We start from the raw sequence: 20148 nt of genomic DNA on the forward strand, positions 1-20148 counted from the left end.
TGTAAGAAAAGTTGGAAGATGCTTAATTACTATGGTGGTCACAATCACCATTATTGTTTCCAAGACATACAGTTGTACATCACATCCATTTTACTAAAACAAAAAAAGCTTGCATTAGAGCTTAACTTGGCTCTCACACTGCTACCTCACATGGTTATAAAAGTGCTATCCTATCCACACCAACAAGAAGAGCCCTTAGCTGTTAGGACACAAGTATCGCTAACCATGGCAGACGACTGTAATGCCCAGTCTACACTGGAAGCAGCGCTATGTTTTTGCGACCAGTCTGCCACTTATCTGGTCTGGTTACAAACATGGATGAGTTGTATTCAGACAAGCAGCTTTTTTTCCCCACATGACCACTGTCATAAATATAAAGGGAAGGGTAACCACCTTTCTGTATACAGTGCTATAAAATCCCTCCTGGCCAGAGGCAAAACCCTTTCACTTGTAAAGGGTTAAAAAGCTAAGGTAACCTCACTGGCACCTGACCCACAATGACCAATGAGGAGACAAGTTTCTCTCAAATCTGGAGGGGGTGGGGAAAAGAACAAAGGGTTTGTCTGTGTGTGATGCTTTTGCTGGGAACAGATCAGGAATGCAGCCTTCCAACTCCTGTTAAATTAGTAAGTAATCTAGCTAGAAAATGTGTTAGATTTTCTTTTGTTTAATGGCTGAGAAAAGAATTGTGCTGAACAGAATGATTATTTCTGTCTGTGTGTCTTTTTTGTAACTTAAGGTTTTGCCTAGAGGGATTCTCTATGTTTTGAATCTAATTACCCTGTAAAGTATTTACCATCCTGATTTTACAGAGGTGTTTTTTACTTTTTCTTTAATTAAAGTTATTTTAAGAACTTGATTGTTTTTTCATTGTTCTTAAGATCCGAGGGTTTGGGTCTGTGTTCACCTATGCAAATTGGTGAGGATTTTTATCAAGCCTTCTCCAGGAAAGGGGGTGTAGGGCTGGGGGGGGGGGCGGGGGGAGAAATGTCTCCAAGTGGGCTATTTCCCTGTTCTTTGTTTAACACGCTTGGTGGTGGCAGCATAGGGTTCAAGGACAGGGCAAAATTTGTACCTTGAGCAAGTTTTTAACCTAAGCTGGTAAGAATAAGCTTAGGGGGTCTTTCACGCAGGTCCCCACATCTGTACCCTAGAGTTAGAGTGGGGAAGGAACCTTGACAACCACAGATCAGCCACCCATCCCAACTATGCTGCTAGATGAATGTCACTGCAATCTGAGCAATGGCAATATAGCGCCTCATTAGAGTATCGCATGCTCAAAGATCGTTCACACACAGCCGCACACTCTGGCCATGTCCTACTTCTCAAGAGATCTGGGAGTTCCTACCTACACAGCAATAGGGGTGGGAGAGAAGAGCACCAAACAAGTTACTGGAAAACAGTGACAGGCCAGCCTAGGCTGCTAGCAAGGGTTAGCTACCACAGATAGAGAATATTATCTTAATGTGAATAGACGCAAGCCAGGCTGGTACTAAACAATTAAAATTAACCTGTTACAAATGCTGTTACAGCTTTCTAAGCAGGGTTGTAGAGGGAATAAATGGCTATATTGGTAGCAAAATAAATATGGAAAATGTTAAATCAAATCACAGACTGGCACATTTTAAACAAACACTGAGTGGTATTAACATACAAATTAAGTACTACATAAAAGGGGGAAAAAAGACATTCATATAAACAAGTTCTTAATACTGAAAACATACACAAAACAAAGCTGACAGCTAAGGATTTCACCACTCCCTCTCCTAACCACCTTTTATACGTAAATCTTTGCTTTCCAGTTTTATATCTTGTCATTTCTGAACGTGACTAGCAAAAATAGATTTCTATGGTAGACAACTGCATAAATTAGTTTTCCTATTCACAGGAAGAATTTTCTTGTTGTAGTGGATGGCCAGACTCTGTTCATCAGCCTTCATGAAGATGCATTTTCCTTCTAAATTTTTTATGGTCGATTTCCATTAAAAACCATTAATTAATATCTTCTGCTCATTCTCCTCCCCCCTTTACCTATCTGTTTTCAAAACCACTCGTAACTACCTCATGCTCACCCCTACAAATCGCAAAGGAACTTTAAGAGGTTTTTTTATTATTATTATTATTAACAGGACTGACAGGTGTCACTAACATCTGCAGTACATCCCACCCCACAAAAAACTCAGGCTTTTTATACTAAAAGCTTTTCCTTTGTCTAACCATCTCTGGGGGTATGCCTACACTGCAGCTGGGAAAGAGACACTCCCAGCCTGGACAGAGACTTGTGATAGCAGAACTCACACTAGTACACTAAATATCTGTGGTGAAAACTCCACCTGACCGGCCCAGGCTTCAGAGCTCGAGCCACAACATCCACATAGCTATGTTTAGCATGCCAGTTTGAGCCCCGATAGTGCAAGTCTGTCTACCCAGGCTGGGAGGCTTGTTCCCAGCTGCGGTATGGGCATACCCTGGAAAACCCAGCTTGAACCAGTACATCCAAACCTCCCCAGGCAATGTACCTCTCTGTAGGTGCTTATATTTCATCGACTAGCCTTCATCACGTCCCCCTGCTTTTGGAACTTGGTAACTGGAGCAGCATGCAATCCCTGGCCAACAATACATGCCACTCAAACTTAATACAATATGGTCCCAAAGACATTGCATGCAATTGTAGTATCGGTCATATCACCATGCCAGTGAGGTTCTAGATTGAGGGACTGAACACGGACAAATGAGAACAGAAAATGAGAAGAGGAGACCATTCTAAACTCTACTCCATTCCTCCAAGGTTCTTATTACACAACACCAACCCCTGCCGGGCTACTCCAGGGTTCTGCCCACCTCCTCATCTCCATCTAGGAACTATCCAACAACCCCATAGGCTCCCAGTCAGTGAAGTATTGGGTTAACCAGCTACCCTGGTCTCTATTGGCTCCCTTCCAACCCTTCATCCTGTCTTGGGGCTGTGAGGGATAATCCCCCACTCTGTCTTCCATGCTTTGGGGGGGGGTGAAGAAGGGGGAACTGGGGGGAAACCAGCAACTTTTTCCTCAACAGCAGGAAATGTCACACATGGAACTGCACAAAACTCAGCAACTATAGCTTTGTTTTACTCAGCCCTTTGATACCGTATAGCTGCACATTTATTTTTGACTTCCTCTTCAGACCTCCTTCACTCACAACAAAATAGTACTTAAAAGACTCTGAAAGTTTATCTTAACATGCTTTATGCGATATTAACAATTACAAAGGAGCATAATTTTTATTTTTTTAAATTGACTGGTTCATGCACCACAGGTTCACAGACACAAAGGACTGTGCTAGAGAGCTTTCATTGATTATACACTGATGGAGAAGAAAATCAAAAGGTCATGCCATTCAAGAGCAAAAAGGAATGGAATAAAAAAACCCTAGAATAGTGGCTGTGTCATATCAAGTGATATGGTTTCTATTAATACCAGAAACTCCACTGTGCTCCCAAGTTGCAATTATATCTTTAAATAGTGAATTTATCAGCACTCACACTCAGAGTTCTGGGCTCCTAAAAATAAGGAAGCATCTTTTAGACTCTCAGCTTTGGACAGCATGCAGTCAAGTCTTCCACTTGGCAGCTGTACTGCCTCAGTAATGAGTCTAAAGATTCCAAGAACAATGAACAGAGTGTAGCGCAGAGAGACTCCAGGACACACTGCAATGGAAAATGCACTGAGGGTATTTTATAAGGCCCTGCCCAATAGTAATGTTTTAGAGAGACATATTCAAAGGATCCCAAATACCAAATCTGGTATCCCACATTTTTAGGGAGCCCCTAAATGTGTTATCTGAGCACTTCTGGGATACCTAAAGCCAAAAGAACTTTTACATAGCAACAATCTTTCTATATGTAAAAAAATGGAAAGAAAAATCCAACAACAGTACCCTATCAGGACTGGATCAGCCAAACCCGACTTGCAAATATCCTGGAGTCCTGAAAGGTGGGGGATATTTACCAGGATAAGCCTATTAATCCATTGCCTCTCTATTTAGCTGAGCCTGACATTTAGCCTCACATCTCAAACTACCAAGCCAGCCCAATTGGTATAAGGATTCACAGTGGAAATCCAAGTGAGCCAGAACCATATTGCATAAAATCCCTTTTGGATTAGTCTCAACCCTCTATTCTGTCAACACTTTCCCGCTGAAACAAAGATATGTAATACTGTTCCTCCTGACACTCTCCCCCCTATCCTTGACATTATACCTGAAAAGCCACTACCAGAGTAGGATCATTACCTCCAGACCCTCCATAGCAAAACAAATGAAAGGTAAGTTTCCCTTTTAAGTCACTACCATCCCTTGGGCCAACAACAAAAGGAGTAGCTGCCGGAGAGATGGATTTCTAGTAAAGGTGGAACAGAATTTATCACTTTAGAAGCTGCTGGCCCATATGATGAGCTATTATTCAAATCCATGGTAGTAAAAACAGTCAGCCTTAAAGATGCCATGCAAAACAGTAATATAATTTAAACTGCATCCCAGTATGATTTACAGTTAAATAAGAAGAATGAGGAGTACTTGTGGCACCTCAGAGACTAACAAATTTATTTGGGCATAAACTTTCGTGAGCTAAAACCCACTTCATAAGATGCATGGAGTGGAAAATACAGAAGGAAGATATATATATATATATATATATACACACACACACACACACCCCACATGAAAAGATGGGGGTTGCCATACCAACTCTAACTAGACAAATCAATTAAAGTGGGCTATCAGCAGCAGAAGGGGGGGAAAAAATCACTTTTATAGTGGTAATCAAGATGGCCCGTTTCAAACAGTTGACAAGAAGGTGAGAGTAACAGTAGGGGGAAAAATTAGCATGTGGAAATAGTTTTTAGTTTGTGTAATGACCCATCCACACCCAGTCTTTATCAGGTCTGATTTGACGGTGTTCAGTTTGCAAGTTAATTCCAGTTCTGCAGTTTCTCATTGGAGTCTGTTTTTGAAGTTTTTTTGTTGAAGAATTGCCACTTTTACGTCTGTAATCGAGTGACCAAAGAGACTGAAGCGTTCTCCGACTGGTTTTTGAATGTTATAATTCTTGACATCCGATTTGTGTCCATTTATTCTTTTGCTTAGAGACTGTCCTGTTTGGCCAATGTACATGGCAGAGGGGCATTGATGGCACATATCACATTGGTACATGTGCAGATGAACGAGCTCCTGATAGTGTGGCTGATGTGATTAGGCCCTATGATGGTGTCCCCTGAATAGATATGTGGACACAGTTGGCAACGGGCTTTGTTGCAAGGATAGGTTCCTGGGTTAACGGTTCCGTTGTGCGGTTGCTGGTGAGTATTTGCTTCAGGTTGTGGGGCTGTGTATAAGCGAGGATTGGCCTGTCTCCCAGGGTCTGTGAGATTGAGGGATCGTCCTTCAGGATATGTTGTTGATCCTTGATGATGCACTGGAGAGGTTTTAGTTGGGGGTTGAAGGTGATGGCTAGTGGCATTTGTTACTTTTTTGTCCTGTAGTAGATGACTTCTGGGTACTCTTCTGGCTCTGCCAATCTGTTTCTTCACTTCAGCAGGTGGGTATTGTAGTTTTAAAAACACTTGATAGAGATCCTGTAGATGTTTGTCTCCATCTGATGGCTCTTAAAATGGAGAATATAAAATAACAGCAGAAGGAGAGAGTAATTATGAGATTTTAAAGTGAGATGCAGAGTCAATGAGGTGCCTAGATACAGGAATGCTGCTTGTCCACAACTTCTGCCATCTAGAGAACGCTCTCACATTAATGGTGACAAGACTGCATGGCAGTGCAAAGAGGCAGCCAGCAGCACTCAGCAAGCGTAGGGGAGTAGGAAGAGATGGTCCACTAGGCAGGCTATAGTCAATTCATGGAAGGTTTTAAAAATGGACAGCAAAGTTGAGATAGAGCCTGATATGAACTTACAATATAAGCCCTTGGGGACAGAACAAATGAAATCCTTGTGTTTGTACAGCATATGGCATAAGGACCACCAAAAATAATATTACATTGAACTCTGGCATGTATTTATGTAAACTTCGCATCTTATTTTATAAGCTTGCTCCCTGTAAGTACTGAGAAGCATCTCTACTTACTTCACTAAAATACATAGTGCATTTTACTCCCGTTGGGCTCTGCAGATACAATACAGCTATAAAAGAGCAGGTGGATGACATCTCCAAATAGAATTCTTAACTGTGGTCCAGTTGCAAAAAACTATTTTTGAGAAGGCATGAGCCAGGAGACACCCAATTTAGCTTTCTGATTCCAGGCTAATGTTTCAAAGCTTGCAGTTAGAAAAGCCATCTTTTTACTTATATATGGAACTGATCTGAACAGGAATCACTGAAACACAATAAATATGGCGCTCCAAATAGGAATTAATAACTAAATAGTGATTTTTCAACTGCACTAAGTTTTTGTAAGACTAACCATGTTAGTAGTTACTAATTACAACTCATACCAATATATATGTTATAGTATTTTGATGTACAAGTCTGAAAGTTGTCTAAATTTTTTCCTCACTAAAATACTGCAAGTTGAGCCAAGATACCTAAAAATATCTACCTGTTTTTATAATACCTACACAATATAGTAACAAGTTTATATCTGTAGCTCCCACTGTTTATAAGAAATTATTCTCAGAGGGCTCCTGTTGATATTAAGGAATTACTTGAGCAACGAAGAACATTATTTGCATGCCACCAGGGAGAGGTAGCATTTACACTCATATTAACACCTCCATTAATTGATTGACCAGAACAAAAGCAAAGCAAGCATTCCCTCCAGAACTTAAAAAAAAAACACACACACCACAGGAGTGACAAAATTCTGATTCTGTAGATACACCACATAAATTTAATCCTTAAAGAAACCATCTATTGGAGGTATTAATTCCATGTATTACTTCACCATTTGGCACTAAGCAGAAAGTCAATGATACAATCTATGTGGATGTCAACATTTCTGACGAAGAAGGTATCACAGTCAAAAACGGGGGGGCAGGAAAGAAAAGTGTCTGCAGATAAATATCTTGTGTATGGCACTTGTTTACAAGATTTAGCGCTTCAGGGGCAAGTCCTGCCACACTTTTGGAGACACACAGGGACTCCCCCACATAGAGGAATCAGTGTGGTTCTGCTGCTCAGAGAGGAGCAGAATTTCTGGAGTCCACAAGGATGGACTGTACCTCCTGTGCACACCCTAAATGCAACTCCGCAGAAGCTCCCTGTACAGTGGGACTTAGGGCAGATGATAAGGAAACAAGGTCTGAGCCACTGGATATAGTACTACAGATTCACTAGTTATTTCCCCCCTTTCTTCCCCAGCCCCAGCTGCCCCCCTTTAGGGGTAGTGGAAGAAGGAGGAACTTTGGACTCTGAAAGGTAAGGCTTCTTTATAACCAGCCTGATTTGTTAATTATGACTGACAATGGTTACCATATGATGGCTGGTTCAGGGCCACAAACCATTTCCCACTGGCTAGGCATCCACATCACATACACACAAAAACCCCCACACAAACACACACTATAATTGGTGGTCCCTCTGACACAAGACTAAGGACTTCGTATGAAAGAGTTACCCTCTTACCCCAGAGAGGAGATTAGTCTGTCAGAATTGACACACACTGCCACTAATCCTTGCTATTCTGTGGATAAGCACAAGCTTTGGTTTCCAGGACTACTGAAAGCAAGGAGCTTTCACTAAGACCAAGTCCACCAAAAGAAGGAAAAAAATAGTGGTACCTTCAAGCACCTTTGCCTAGGCAAGTGTGTCAGTGTTTCTAACAGAATCAGTATTTTGGGGTGTTACGTAACAAAGAAATTTACACAACAAGCAATTGAAAACTGGCATTTAAAGATTCTGCCAGGAAGCAGATATTTAAAATAAAAACTGTTCATTTTGGGGCAGGAAGTGGCTTATTACTACTGCTGAAGAGTTTAAAGACAGTTTCAGAGGCATTTGTTTTCCCAGGGGTATCATTTCATTGTCTATTAATGCTTCAGAGCAATGCAAAATTTCTGCTGCTGAGGGAGAGAGTAATGGGGGCTATTAGGGGGACGGAGAACCCTCTGAGCACAGCACTAAGAACAATTGGATTCTGTTCCTAAATCTGCCAGTGTGTCCCTGAATGACCTCAGCTTCTTATCTTCTCTCTGCCTCCACTTATTCATCTGTGAAGTGATTATAATTCACCCAACCAAAAAGGGGTAATGGGAGATTTCATTAGTACTTCTAAAACTTCAGTGTTGGAATGACTGGCATTGTACAGGTACATATTTTGTTTATGCTTGTTAAGTTATTTACTTCTATTACATTTTCTCTATTCATCACCTACATCTTTCCCCCCTCCCACACATTTTATTTCTGCTGGTACTCAACACCAGACCATTTCTGCACATCTCTCTACCCTCACCACACAACTTTCAGAAGTAATGTTTTTTATTCATACTCTGAATCCACACCCCAGTTCTGTTCCCATCCTAAAAGGCTCTGAGCCTCACAGTGTTCTTCCCTCAGACTCTGGAGGTAGAGGGCAGGATTGATTCCCTCTTTCACTCAGCACTCCTCTTTCCTCCAAGATTTCAGTACTACCAACTACACCAACTTCTGTGCTCCAGCTCCTTCCAACATAGGGAGCAAGGTATCAACCTAAGCCTTTGATACATTTTTACTAGGCCTCTTCATTTCAAATCCCCTCTCCAGAGCATCTCCTCCAACAGAGGTAGCAGACCCTAACCCCAATAACAAATGAGTCCAATTCACTTTGCTTTGCCTGGTAATAGTAGAGAATTATTAGGTGGAGAAGCACAGACATAACCCTTACTGAAGTGGTAATGGGACAGTACCAGAAGAGAAGTGGAAATCTTGCCACCCCACTTCAAATAGTTTAGAAGACCAAGTATAAAAATTTCAAGTTTGTGACAACTGGTCCGTGATCTGAACCAGTCCCCCTTAAAGAAAGAAAAGAAAAAAAACACAAAATGATCATGCTATATTTAGAGAAGTGGTTCCTGTGCATGCAAAATAACCACTTAAAGAAACTACACTATAGCCATATTGCTCATGTTCACTTTAGAACTGTATGTACATATTCAACTGTGTTTTGCAAAAACAGACTCATTGACAAAAGAGGAGTCATTAAGTCTGGTAGGCCAATAATCCATATTTTAAAAATCACCAAATATGTGATTTACAAGACACATTATAGTAGTCTAGGTTGTCATTTAATACTTGGGCAAGGAATTTTTGTCCTCTGTTTCCCATCCCCACTAAAAAGATCTTTTGCACACAGTATAACATGCATTTTTTTAAAAAAAATGTATGCACTTCAACTTAAGCCAAATGAAGGATTCCTGGAGTTGTGTCTTGGACATTGCACCTTGTTCTGAGACTCCCAAGTCTTTTGTAATATATGTGCTGAATAGTTAGGTGTAATGGAAAGTGGACTGATTTGTTTTCTCTTACTGTAACACACTGAGAGTCTATAATAAATTTACTTTAACCCTTTAACCGTTTTTGAAAACATGAATATAAATCTATGAACTCAACAAAAATAGTTCAGAAGTTCTCTCAGGAAGTACAAGATTTGTATTAATGATTTTTAAGAAGTTTATCCCTTTAAAACAGGTAATTTCCTGTATCAAAACTTCTAAGTGAACTTCATTGTACTGAAATAAGCTGCGCCATGTTCCACCATTCTTTCAAGCAAAGCGAGTCGGGTGTGAGATCAATCACACACATCAAAGAGAGAGAACACGAATACAAGAACAAGAGTTAGATGACTTTAGGAAGAAAGTACCTTCTGCGGGTCTCTTTTTTGTTAAATAACTGTGGAACACACATCCTACCAAAAGGATAGGACATTTGATCTGTACAGCTATTTTTTCCATGTAACATGCATTTTTTTCCCCAGCAGGAAGGAAACCTCCAATTTCCTCCAATAGGGTGAATTCCAAAGGTCAATCTAAAAAACTATGCCCTTGTTTCTGCCTTTCTTCATGATTAGCTGACTGTTGAGCTATTCTGGAACTATGATTTCCATATACCACTCTTGAAGTTACAGCAGGAAATAACACATCCAAAAAGGCACATCTAAGCAATTCAGCACATACTTCTCAGAATCTCATGTTCATTATTTATGCAATTGACTTTCAAAAGCTAAAGAGTCCATTCACAAAAATAAAAAATGACCCCAGCATTGAAGAGCTCAGGATAATCATCATTTACAAGAATCACATGGTATTTCAAGCCATTAGTTTATAGGCTCTGAATGTGATCTTAAAATCACATTTGATTTAATTACTAAATGTTCCCACAGCAGTCTAACAGAAAAGCACTGAAGTCAACAATGCAGCCGTCTACGCTTAACCAGACCATGAGATAAGTACTATCCCACAGTCTTGACTTAAATTGTCAGTGTTTACAGTCAGTATTTTATAGACCCATTACAGAAGGAAACTCACTACATTAGTTCTCGTACTGCAATCAACTGCAGCAACTCAAAGGAAGATGTCAACACTGAAGACCATAGTTTCCTATATTATTTCTATTTTTCATTGCCACACCCAATAAGCAAGTTTTTGCAGATATGTTCACTAAAGCTAAGCACTGAAGCCCATTCAGACTAGAAACTGTGAGATACATCTGTGGTAAGTTAGTATTTTTAATTGGGAAGTTAGACAGTTTTAGTTCTGACAGAGTACTTTTTAACTCTGTATATTATCCCTTCTTTGGCAACACACCATAGAAATATTTCACCACAATCACAATCCCCAAATTGCTATGTAACACCACCAATATCTTTGCAGTTTAATTGCAGTCATGCAGGATTATGGGAAAGGGAACAGAATCAAAAACGGACGCTTGTATTTTAATGTATGCCTTCACTGCAAAAAAAAAAAGTGTTCTTAACTCAAATTAAAATAGTATCGAAGACACGGCAACAATGTTTAACTCCGGTTAACAGCCAAATTAAAACCTATAGGGGATCCTGGAGTTGAACTCGAGTTGCTAACCCTAGTTGCTGTGGTTTTACTGTTAAATTGGGTTAAATTAAGCAAACACTTTTTTTTGAAAGGGTGAGGGTTGTGGTTGGTTTTTGGTTGGGGGGGTTTGTTTTTTTGCTATGCAATGAAGGCAAACCCTTTAGGGTTGCCAAGCATCCAGTTTTCGACCAGAAAGCCCTGTTGAAAAGGGACTCTGGCACCGCCGGTCAGCGGCGCAGTGGGGCTAAGGCAGGTTCCCTGCCTGCCCTGGCTCTGCGTGGCTCCTGGAAGCAGTGGTACATCCCTGTGGCCCCTAGGCACAGGGGCGGCCAGGGAGTCTCTGTGCATTACCCCCACCCAGAGTGCCGACTCTGCAGCTCCTATTGGCCAGGAACCATGGCCAATGGGAGCTGCGGGGGCCATAACTCTGCCTAGACGCCAGAGGGATATACCAGCCACTTCCAGGAACCACCTGAGGTAAGCACTGCCCGGAGCCTGAACCTGCACCCCCACCCCCCCCCAGAACCTCCTCCCACACCAAAACTCTCCCCCAGAGCCTGCACCTCCTCAAGCACTCCAAACCCCTCAGCCCAGAGCCCCCTCCTGTACCCCAAGCCCCTCATCCCCAGTCCCACCCAGAGCCTGCACCCCCAGATGGAGCCCTCACTCCGCCTGCCCCAGCCTGGTGAAAATGAGTGAGGGTGGGGGAGAGCGAGCAACAGAGGGAGGAGGAATGGAGTGAGTAGCGGGTGGGGCCTCAGAGAAGGGGTGGGACAGGGGTGTTTGGCAACCCTAACTTGACTTACCAAGGAGTGCCAAATCCTTTTCCTTCATTCATATCATAGAGTACATCATCATTGTAAAGCATACTAATTCACAAGGAAAATGTTCCCTTTTCTAATTTGCTATCTGTCATAAGATTAATGTTGGAATTTGTTTTGTTCACTTTAATATATATGCCAACATAACACTAAGAGGCAATTTAGGCAATTAACAACAAGATTTGATCCCCAAGCATCTGTTTGTATTAAGATAGCTCCTTTCACAAGGAGAGGCAAGACATCACATAGCCAATTGAAGAATTAAAGCTTCATCTTTAAAATTACTGTAAACCCATTTATTAGCTTGCCACGTCTTCTAGATCAGTGGTTCTCAATGAGGGGCATGTCAACTCATCTAGATATTTGCCCAGTTTTACAACAAGCTACATGAAAAGCACTAGCTAAGTCAGTACAAACTAAAATTTCATACAATGATTTGTTTATACTGCTCTATATAGTAGATCAGTCTCTCTCAACCTGGAGGTCATGATTTATTTTATAATTCTATGGTAAAAATGAGAAAGTAAGTAATTGTTCAGTAATAGTATGCAGTGACACTTTTGTATTTTTATGTCTATTTTGTAAGCTTGTAGTTTTTAAGTGAGGTGAAACTTGGAGTACGCAAGACAAAGCCTTCTGAAAGGGGTACAGTACTCTGGAAAGGTTGAGAACCACGGTTCTAGATCAGATACTACATTTCTAGCTGTTTCCAAATCACTAACACCTCCAAGCATAACTAGAAGTTTAAGATAAATTTCAGATCTAGTTATAAATTAAAACCAGTAATGTAACATTTATATATGGTTTCCTACTAATCAAATCTTTAAAATCCCCCAACATTTATAATAAGAGGTAGTTGATGTTACTTCTACATTCAGTCTCTTTTCCCTTGTCTTTCCCCAACAGTCATCACACTAAAATTTCCTTTTAGTATTTTGAATCTTCTCCTAACCTCATTGGCTCCTTTCAGTGCCTTCTCACAGCATTCTTCTTCCTTCCTATCAGATAACCAGCATATACACGGCCTGGTGGACTAGATACATTACTCTCTGGATTTCTGCTTTGTTGTTGTTTGTTTCACTGCACATGGTAACCAGTAGCTGTTTCTCAGTTCCTTATAGCATTGACATCCAAAGATTAGCATCAGCTGTTGAGGGCAAAGTAGGAAGGAGAGAAAGGGAGGGGACTAGAAATTAAGCCTAATTTTTCCAGATTTAGACATACAGGCATTTTTAATACACATACAATTTCAAAAGACTTTTCAGAGGAAACAAATCAGTAATCTTATAAAAGGTTACATTCTTGCCACAGTGAAGGAACAATGCAAGATATCAAATTGAGAATTTCCATCAAAAAGAGCATTTGCAACACCACATGTGTGCGTTGGTCAAAAAGGCTGTCAGACATACTGTTCAAAATGCGGAGGAGGTGGCAAGAGAGAATAACACCTTCTGCACTAGGCAGCACAATGCTGTTCTCATTAAAAAAAAGAGATACTAGTAGTCATGGTTCTATTAGAAATCTCCAAGAGCCTGGTTTGAATCAGTTAAACATATATAAAGCCAAATTATAAAGCATCTCATTTTTGAAGTGTTTTAAACACTGCACTTAGAGCATCTCAAGATGAGAGAACTGTACACTGACTACCTTTTCCTGGTGATATCCAGGGCAGTTGGGAGGAATACCTGTCTAGTTCTAAAAATACTGACGACTGTCAATTCAATGGTGCTTAATACAAACACCACATGTTTTGTTTTGATTTGATAACTCCCCATTCTCACAACCCTACATTGCCTTGGGTGTCACATCCACTAAGCCTGTGGTAGCCCCTCTTCCTCCCAACATTGACACTACTGTTCCAGGAGACTGATTGTAATAATATCTACGCTAGTCTAACTGTAAACTAGATGGTTTTACACAACCGCTGGAAAAACTTTTGCACTAACAATCAGATGAGTATCATCTCATTTACCACTTTTAATGAATTGGGCTAAACCTATACAGAATACAAACAAGGTATGAAATCCACAAAACTACTACTTAACTCCTGTTTATTCAGCTTAGTATACACTGCTTCCCTCTAACAGAGATATACACAGCTGTATGCGACAAACTGTAAAATATACAGATTCTGCATACAGCCGACCTTGATTCTTAACGTGATTCTTGGTTAGATGGATTTCAAGTGATGGATGAGGATGTGTCCCTTAAAAAAATAAGTTTTGGGTTTTTTTGTTTTTTTTTTTTTGTTTTTTTAAAACAGTAAGGTTTAAGACTATTTGAAAGCAACATGTAATGCCAGAAAGATTCTCCACAACTCTCCTAAAATAGAGGGAAATAAAATCAACAGGTCAAGACATGTGCTGCAATTACCACATTAGTGTGTTTGTCATATTTCCCATGAGTAAACCCAAATGCAACCTCGCCTCTTTGAAGCATTTATATAACCAGCTTTCTTTGGGTGGAGCAAGTAACTGAAGAATAAAAACAGTTTAACCCTTATTGCCTCACATTGTGAAAAGGATATAAATCATTCCCAAAACAAACTCCGATTTGCTACTTCAATTTTAATTCTAATATCAACAGCATTGCCTCACATTTTGAAAAAGAGTAATTTCACAAAGAGACATAGAGGGATATTTAAAGTTTGGTAAAGCCACCAAATTACTGTTCCACTTGCACAAATAAAACAGTCTCACAGTTTCAGACAAATGCTAAGTATTAAGACATTTAAAAAGACATTAAGTATAGGTTACAGCTAGTCCTAGCCATTGGTATATTACAGTCAATAGGTTTATTTACATTATAAAGAAGGAGTGAAAATTAGAATGCTTAATTTTTAATGGTCTTTTCTTAAAGTTTTTCCATTAGCTAATTTGGGCATCTGGGAGAGCTCTGTGTCCACTTCAATTCAGCTATATGCACAGAATTATATTCAGATTTATATAGATATTACTATGACAATACCTTTAAAAGTCAAAATAAAAATATACTTAAAGTAACCACACACACAAAAAGTTAAAAAGAGGTTAGGAAACACTGAACAATCTAGAGAAGAATCCTCCTAATTAACTGAAAGCAAAAATTGCGGATCAGTCCTGCTTTGAGCAGGGGGTTGGACTAGATGGCCTCCTGAGGTCCCTTCTAACCCTGATATTCTAGGATTCTGTGAAAGATACAAGACATGTGAATTGGGTTGTATCTTGCAGCAAGAGACACTCAGTTTAAAAATATTGCTATGGATGTCTGAATTATGAAGCAAGCAGCCCTGCCCTCTCAGAAGGAGAGATTGCCATGCTGAAATACCATATCATGCTTTCACATTACTGTCGATTTACATGCAAACTGTTCATTTTAACAATTCAGGATCACCAGTGCAGCATGCCACGAATGTAATTCATTTAGTCTTAGTGAGAATTAGACACCAAATATTAAACAATCAATTTCCACTTGGATTGTTATATGTTGTGTTTGTGGGGGGGTTGGGGGGAGTGTCCCTCCTCCCTCCCCCAACATACAAATATAATTGTGTATTTGTCATTTGTATTTCAGCACTACCCAGAATTCAGCATTTGCCAACCTCACTCTTAATCTTTTCTGAAATTTACCTCTTTACACACCTAACAGGGAGGGAACACACACCCCGAAAAGGTAAAAAGGGTGATACATATGTCTCTATTTCAAGAGACCTACGAAGCCAGCACTTCCAGGACTTCAGAGATATTTAACAAAAAAAAAAAAGGTTGGTTTGATTCTTTAAAATGTCACTAGCAACTACAAAGCCAAATTGCGGTGGGGTGGGGGTGGGGTTTGAGGAATTCGGTCTGAAACAGGCACACAGGCAGATTTACAAGCCCTCCATGAGGAGGCATGTACCATCTACCCTCTCCCCCAGCCCGGAGAGATCTGGGCGCTGGGAGACACACCCTCTGGGCTGCGCTGACAGACTAGTCACCCCTCTGCCCCGACACAGGCGGGGGGAGGGGGGAGACACGAAAATAAGAGGCGTGGGGCTAGAAAGTTGAAAGGCGAAGGGAAGGGAAGGGAGGAGGTATCCGGGCGCTTCAGCGGAGGCGGATGCCGGGCGACACGGGGTCTCGGAGGCTCCCCCGGCTGTTGCAACCTTCGCTTCCTGCACCCGCCGCCCGTGCGGCCCCCCTCTCGCCCGGCCCGCGGCGCTCTCACCTGGATGTAGTTGCTCTCGCAGTAGTCGGCCACCCGGGTGAGGTTCTGGTAGCTCTCGAGCAGAGCCCGCTTGCCTGAAGGGATTTCCTCCTCTAGCAGCATCTGCAGCTCTGCCATTTTCCGCCCCTCCGCATCGCTTCCGCGGGCGTTAGAGAGGCGGCGGCGGCGAGCCCGCACAGCCCGCCTGGTATTGTGGGATTCCTCCTCGCCTCGCTTTCGTGAGGCCGCCGCGCTTTCCCCGCCCCCCCCGCGGCGTGCCCGTCGCACTGCACGCTGGGAGTTGTAGTCTGCTGGCCTCTCCCCGCCGCCCCCCGCCAATGGAGTTCCTGGATCGGGCATGCGCCAGGCGAAGCTGTGCGGGTGGAGGCGCGGGGGGGTTCTCCCCCACGGTCGGGCCGTGGCTGATAGACTGAGACCTGTGAGCGCTCACACACACCGTTTCTCACCAAGGGGAGAGCTGCCAGCCCCGCTCGTTTCCACCGGCTTTGGTTCAAAGCCTGGCAGGGCTCGGCACGCTGTAACAATGGGAAATGAAAACAGCAGCGAGCGAGCTCCTCAGTGTCTGGTCGAGATCCGCTCTGCGTTACAGCAGGGGGAGAGACAAGGGCCACTGCTGAGGCGGACAATCAGATATTGAAACACCTTCTTCCCCCCGACCCGAATCCACCTCGCCTTCCCCGCCTCACTAGATTATCCAAGCAGACCTTTTTCAACAGCTGCTTTACTTTCACTTCATGCTGATTGCCCTCTCTGCTGCAGGGAACTTCAAACAGGTCAGAGGGCCCTTCAGTCTCCAGGCCCCTTCAGAGCCACTGGCTTCTCTGTAGAAACTGCTAGCACCGATGCCAATTAGTGACAATCCTGATGATGATAATAATACTCAGAATGAATACAGTACTTTTCAGCAGTAGATCTCAAGGCACTGTACTGAAGTTGTGTAGGATTGAGCTTCTTGCTTGAGGAGGTTGCGAAGGCTAGGACTATAACGGTGTAAAAGAGAACTGGATAAATTCATGGCGGTTAAGTCCATCAATGGCTATTAGCCAGGATGGTTAAGCAACGGTGTCCCTAGCCTCTGTTTGTCAGAGGGTGGAGATGGATGGCAGGAGAGAGATCACTTGATCATTACCTGTTGGGTTCACTCCCTCTGGGGCACCTGGCATTGGCCACTATCGGTAGACAGGATACTGGGCTGGATGGACCTTTGATCTGACCCAGTATGGCCATTCTTATGTTCTTAGTACTCTGTTGGGATTACAGTACACTGAAACAGCAAACAAACACAAAGATTGCCTGACTAATAGTAATAACAATGAATAAAATCAGCATTCATATGGTTCTTTTTCTAAGTAGCATTTAAAATATTAAACAGAGGTGAATACATTATTTTTGCCCCTCTTTTAGCCCACGCGGTTAGCCAATATCTGGGGCCTTGATGCTGGGTTATTCCTCTTAGGAAGAGAAATTGATTGTATGAGTCAGGTATTTCTATGATGCAATCCTGTTTTCTTTCAAAGAATGTACACAAAGCCTTGTTTCTCTGAATACAGTAGAAATAAACAACAAGCAGAGTTCCTTGCTCAAAAATCCAAGTTGGACCTTCCAAGGGGTACCATGCCCAAAAGAAGCAGCATCACTCAGCTTTCTCAGCGGGCCACATTCAGTACTGCTTCTCTCACTTTCTGCAGGCTGTCTTTTGCATGTAGCAGCAACTAATCAATTCCCTACCCCTGTATTTTACCACCAATATCAAGGAAACCCCTGAGACGTCACAGCTCAGCTGATCAGCCTTGCAATGCAGTCCATTGCCTTGGATGGTGGCTTCCTGTTGTTTCCAGCTACCACTATAAAAGGGGCACTTAATTACTCCTTCGATTCAGCCTGAAAGAAAAAAGATGACCACATCCATCAGCTTTAACAAAGCTTGATATTGTCTACAGATCAAAGGCTGCTTGATAGCAGCCATTAACACTTTTCAGCATAACACTGTTGTTGCTCCTTTTTCTGGTATCAGTGTCCTGTTCTGACATAGTGTTGCCCTTGTGCCAAAAGATAGCAGACATCTGGGGACTTGCAGGTTGACTTTACAAATGTAAGAGAAATCCATGATGTGAGGTCTGGATATATTTAGATTACACTGTATGAGTGAAATGAGGTAGTTAAAGAGCATGCAGGACAATCACAGCTTCTAGAATCCTAGCCCAATACCAATGCCCTACTGATTCCGAGGGAACAACCTGTGCCTCAAGAACATACTTTAGTCAGACCTCATGGCAAAAAGCAGTACAACAGTTTCCTATCTCCCCAATCTGCCTCTACACAGAAAAAAAACTTGCATAACCCAACACTACCAACAACACAGCACGTCTTTACAAGAATCAAAACTTGCTTGCATACTAAGAAAAATAACGCAGAAGAATATGTTTATAGAACCACCTGGTTACACCTGTGTAACAGAGTGCTAGAGGCTACAGAGCAAGCCAGCCCTCTTGTCACTTAGATGCCACTTAGTTCCCCAGAGAAAACAGAGAGAGGTAATTAGGCTGGCCAGCTGCATGGGATAAGGATCAAATTAGCCCATCAGCCCAAGTGTGTTACAGGAAGATGTGGTAGCAGGCTAGTTGAGCTAAGTCACATAGAAGCCTCAGGAAAGGTAGATCTTTGTTCTCCTCCAGTCCAGAGGATAGGGCCAAAAGCACTGTAGATATTGTAGATAGACTGTTGCACAGGGAGTGTTGTGGTAGTGGTGGAGGGAACTTAAAATGAGTGGGTGCTGTGAATGCACAGCCACTGGAGTCTGCAGAGTTTCTGCAAGGAAGACAGGAGTGAAGGCCAAACCTGCCATGACACTATTTTAGTCCCATTTACAAACAGGGAAAACAAGGGCAAGTGATTCACTCAAGATCACAAAACAAGCCACCAGCAGAGCTGAGGAGACAGAACACCTCTCCTGACTCCAGGAGTCAGATTGGAAGAGAATAGGTAGTGGTATCTTCAGTCTCTTCCCACAAAATACATTCTGTCCTTGTGAGTTGTCTAAATGAGATTGTTCTCACAGTATATTCTGCAGATGTTTAAAACATGGTGATGCATTTCTCTGAGCTCCATCTGGCTTCTTGATATTGGTTCCCCCTCAGTGGGGGTTGAAGATACCCACAGGCTCATCCTTGGGCTTGGCTCATTTTTAACTGGGGGGAGGGGGAATAAGTGGTGCTATAGTCCAAACAGTACCCACTGTGGCACCAAAATGAGACTTCACCCCCAGTAATTTGTCCCGAGCTGTGACCTTCTGTCTCCTTTCTTAGGCCTTGCCTACAGTGGAAAGCTTTACTAATTATACAGGTGTAAAAAGAAATCAAGGTGAAAGAAATCCAGCACAAATCCAGGAAATGGCCCACCTTGATTATCATACACATTGTAAGGAGAGTGATCATTTTAGATAAGCTATTACCAGCAGGAGAGTGGGGTGGGGGGGGGAGAAAACCTTTTGTAGTGATAAACACCCATTTTCTTCATGGTCTGTGTGTATAAAAACATCTTCTGTATTTTCCACAGTATGCATCCGATAAAGTGAGCTGTAGCTCACGAAAGCTTATGCTCAAATAAATTGGTTAGTCTCTAAGGTGCCACAAGTACTCCTTTTCTTTTTGCGAATACAAACTAACACGGCTGTTACTCTGAAACATACACAGGTGTAGTTACACTGGTATAACCACCAGGACTGGTCCACAACATTTTGGCACCTGAGGTGGGGAGCTCAAATGATGCCCCCATTCCCCCGCGCTTGGGCCAAAACTTTTAAACTCTGGGTCCTAGTGGTGTCCCCCGCCGCCCCACAGTCTGGCACCTTAGCAGCCGCCTCAGTTTGCCTCATGGTAAGGCCAGCCCTGATAATCGCCCCCACCCCCCATGTAAACACACTTATTCTGGTATAAGAGTGAGTTTTGGTGGTTAATTAAAAACCCTACCAAAATAAGGAAAGTTTAAATTGAAAAAAAAAATGGGACTCATACAAGAATAAGAGTGTCTGCCTATAAGGTTATACCAGCAATACTATATTGGTTTAAATTCAGATCTTAGGTTATACCAAAAAATCTTTCCTGGACAACACCTTACAGGAGGAATTAAATAGTT

At 42.1% G+C, this 20148-nt stretch overlaps 1 protein-coding gene across 9 annotated transcripts in view; it reads right to left on the reverse strand.

Moving 5' to 3' along the window:
* ABI1 (abl interactor 1) overlaps nt 1-16237 on the reverse strand; it is a 119004-nt gene extending 102767 nt beyond the window's left edge. For 2 of the 9 annotated variants that reach the window (XM_077808239.1, XM_077808236.1), the window contains exon 1: nt 16015-16236. In XM_077808239.1, coding sequence (XP_077664365.1) covers nt 16015-16131 — 117 coding nt within the window. In that variant the 5' untranslated portion in view covers nt 16132-16236. Of the gene's footprint in view, nt 1-16014 lie in introns of all 9 variants that reach the window. The other 7 variants (XM_077808237.1, XM_077808242.1, XM_077808243.1 and 4 more) reach the window with 4 other exon arrangements.
* Between the last annotated feature and the right edge of the window lie 3911 nt (nt 16238-20148).

The sequence above is a fragment of the Eretmochelys imbricata genome, chromosome 2 (assembly GCF_965152235.1).
Source record: "Eretmochelys imbricata isolate rEreImb1 chromosome 2, rEreImb1.hap1, whole genome shotgun sequence".
In the NCBI taxonomy this organism is placed as follows: domain Eukaryota; kingdom Metazoa; phylum Chordata; order Testudines; family Cheloniidae; genus Eretmochelys; species Eretmochelys imbricata.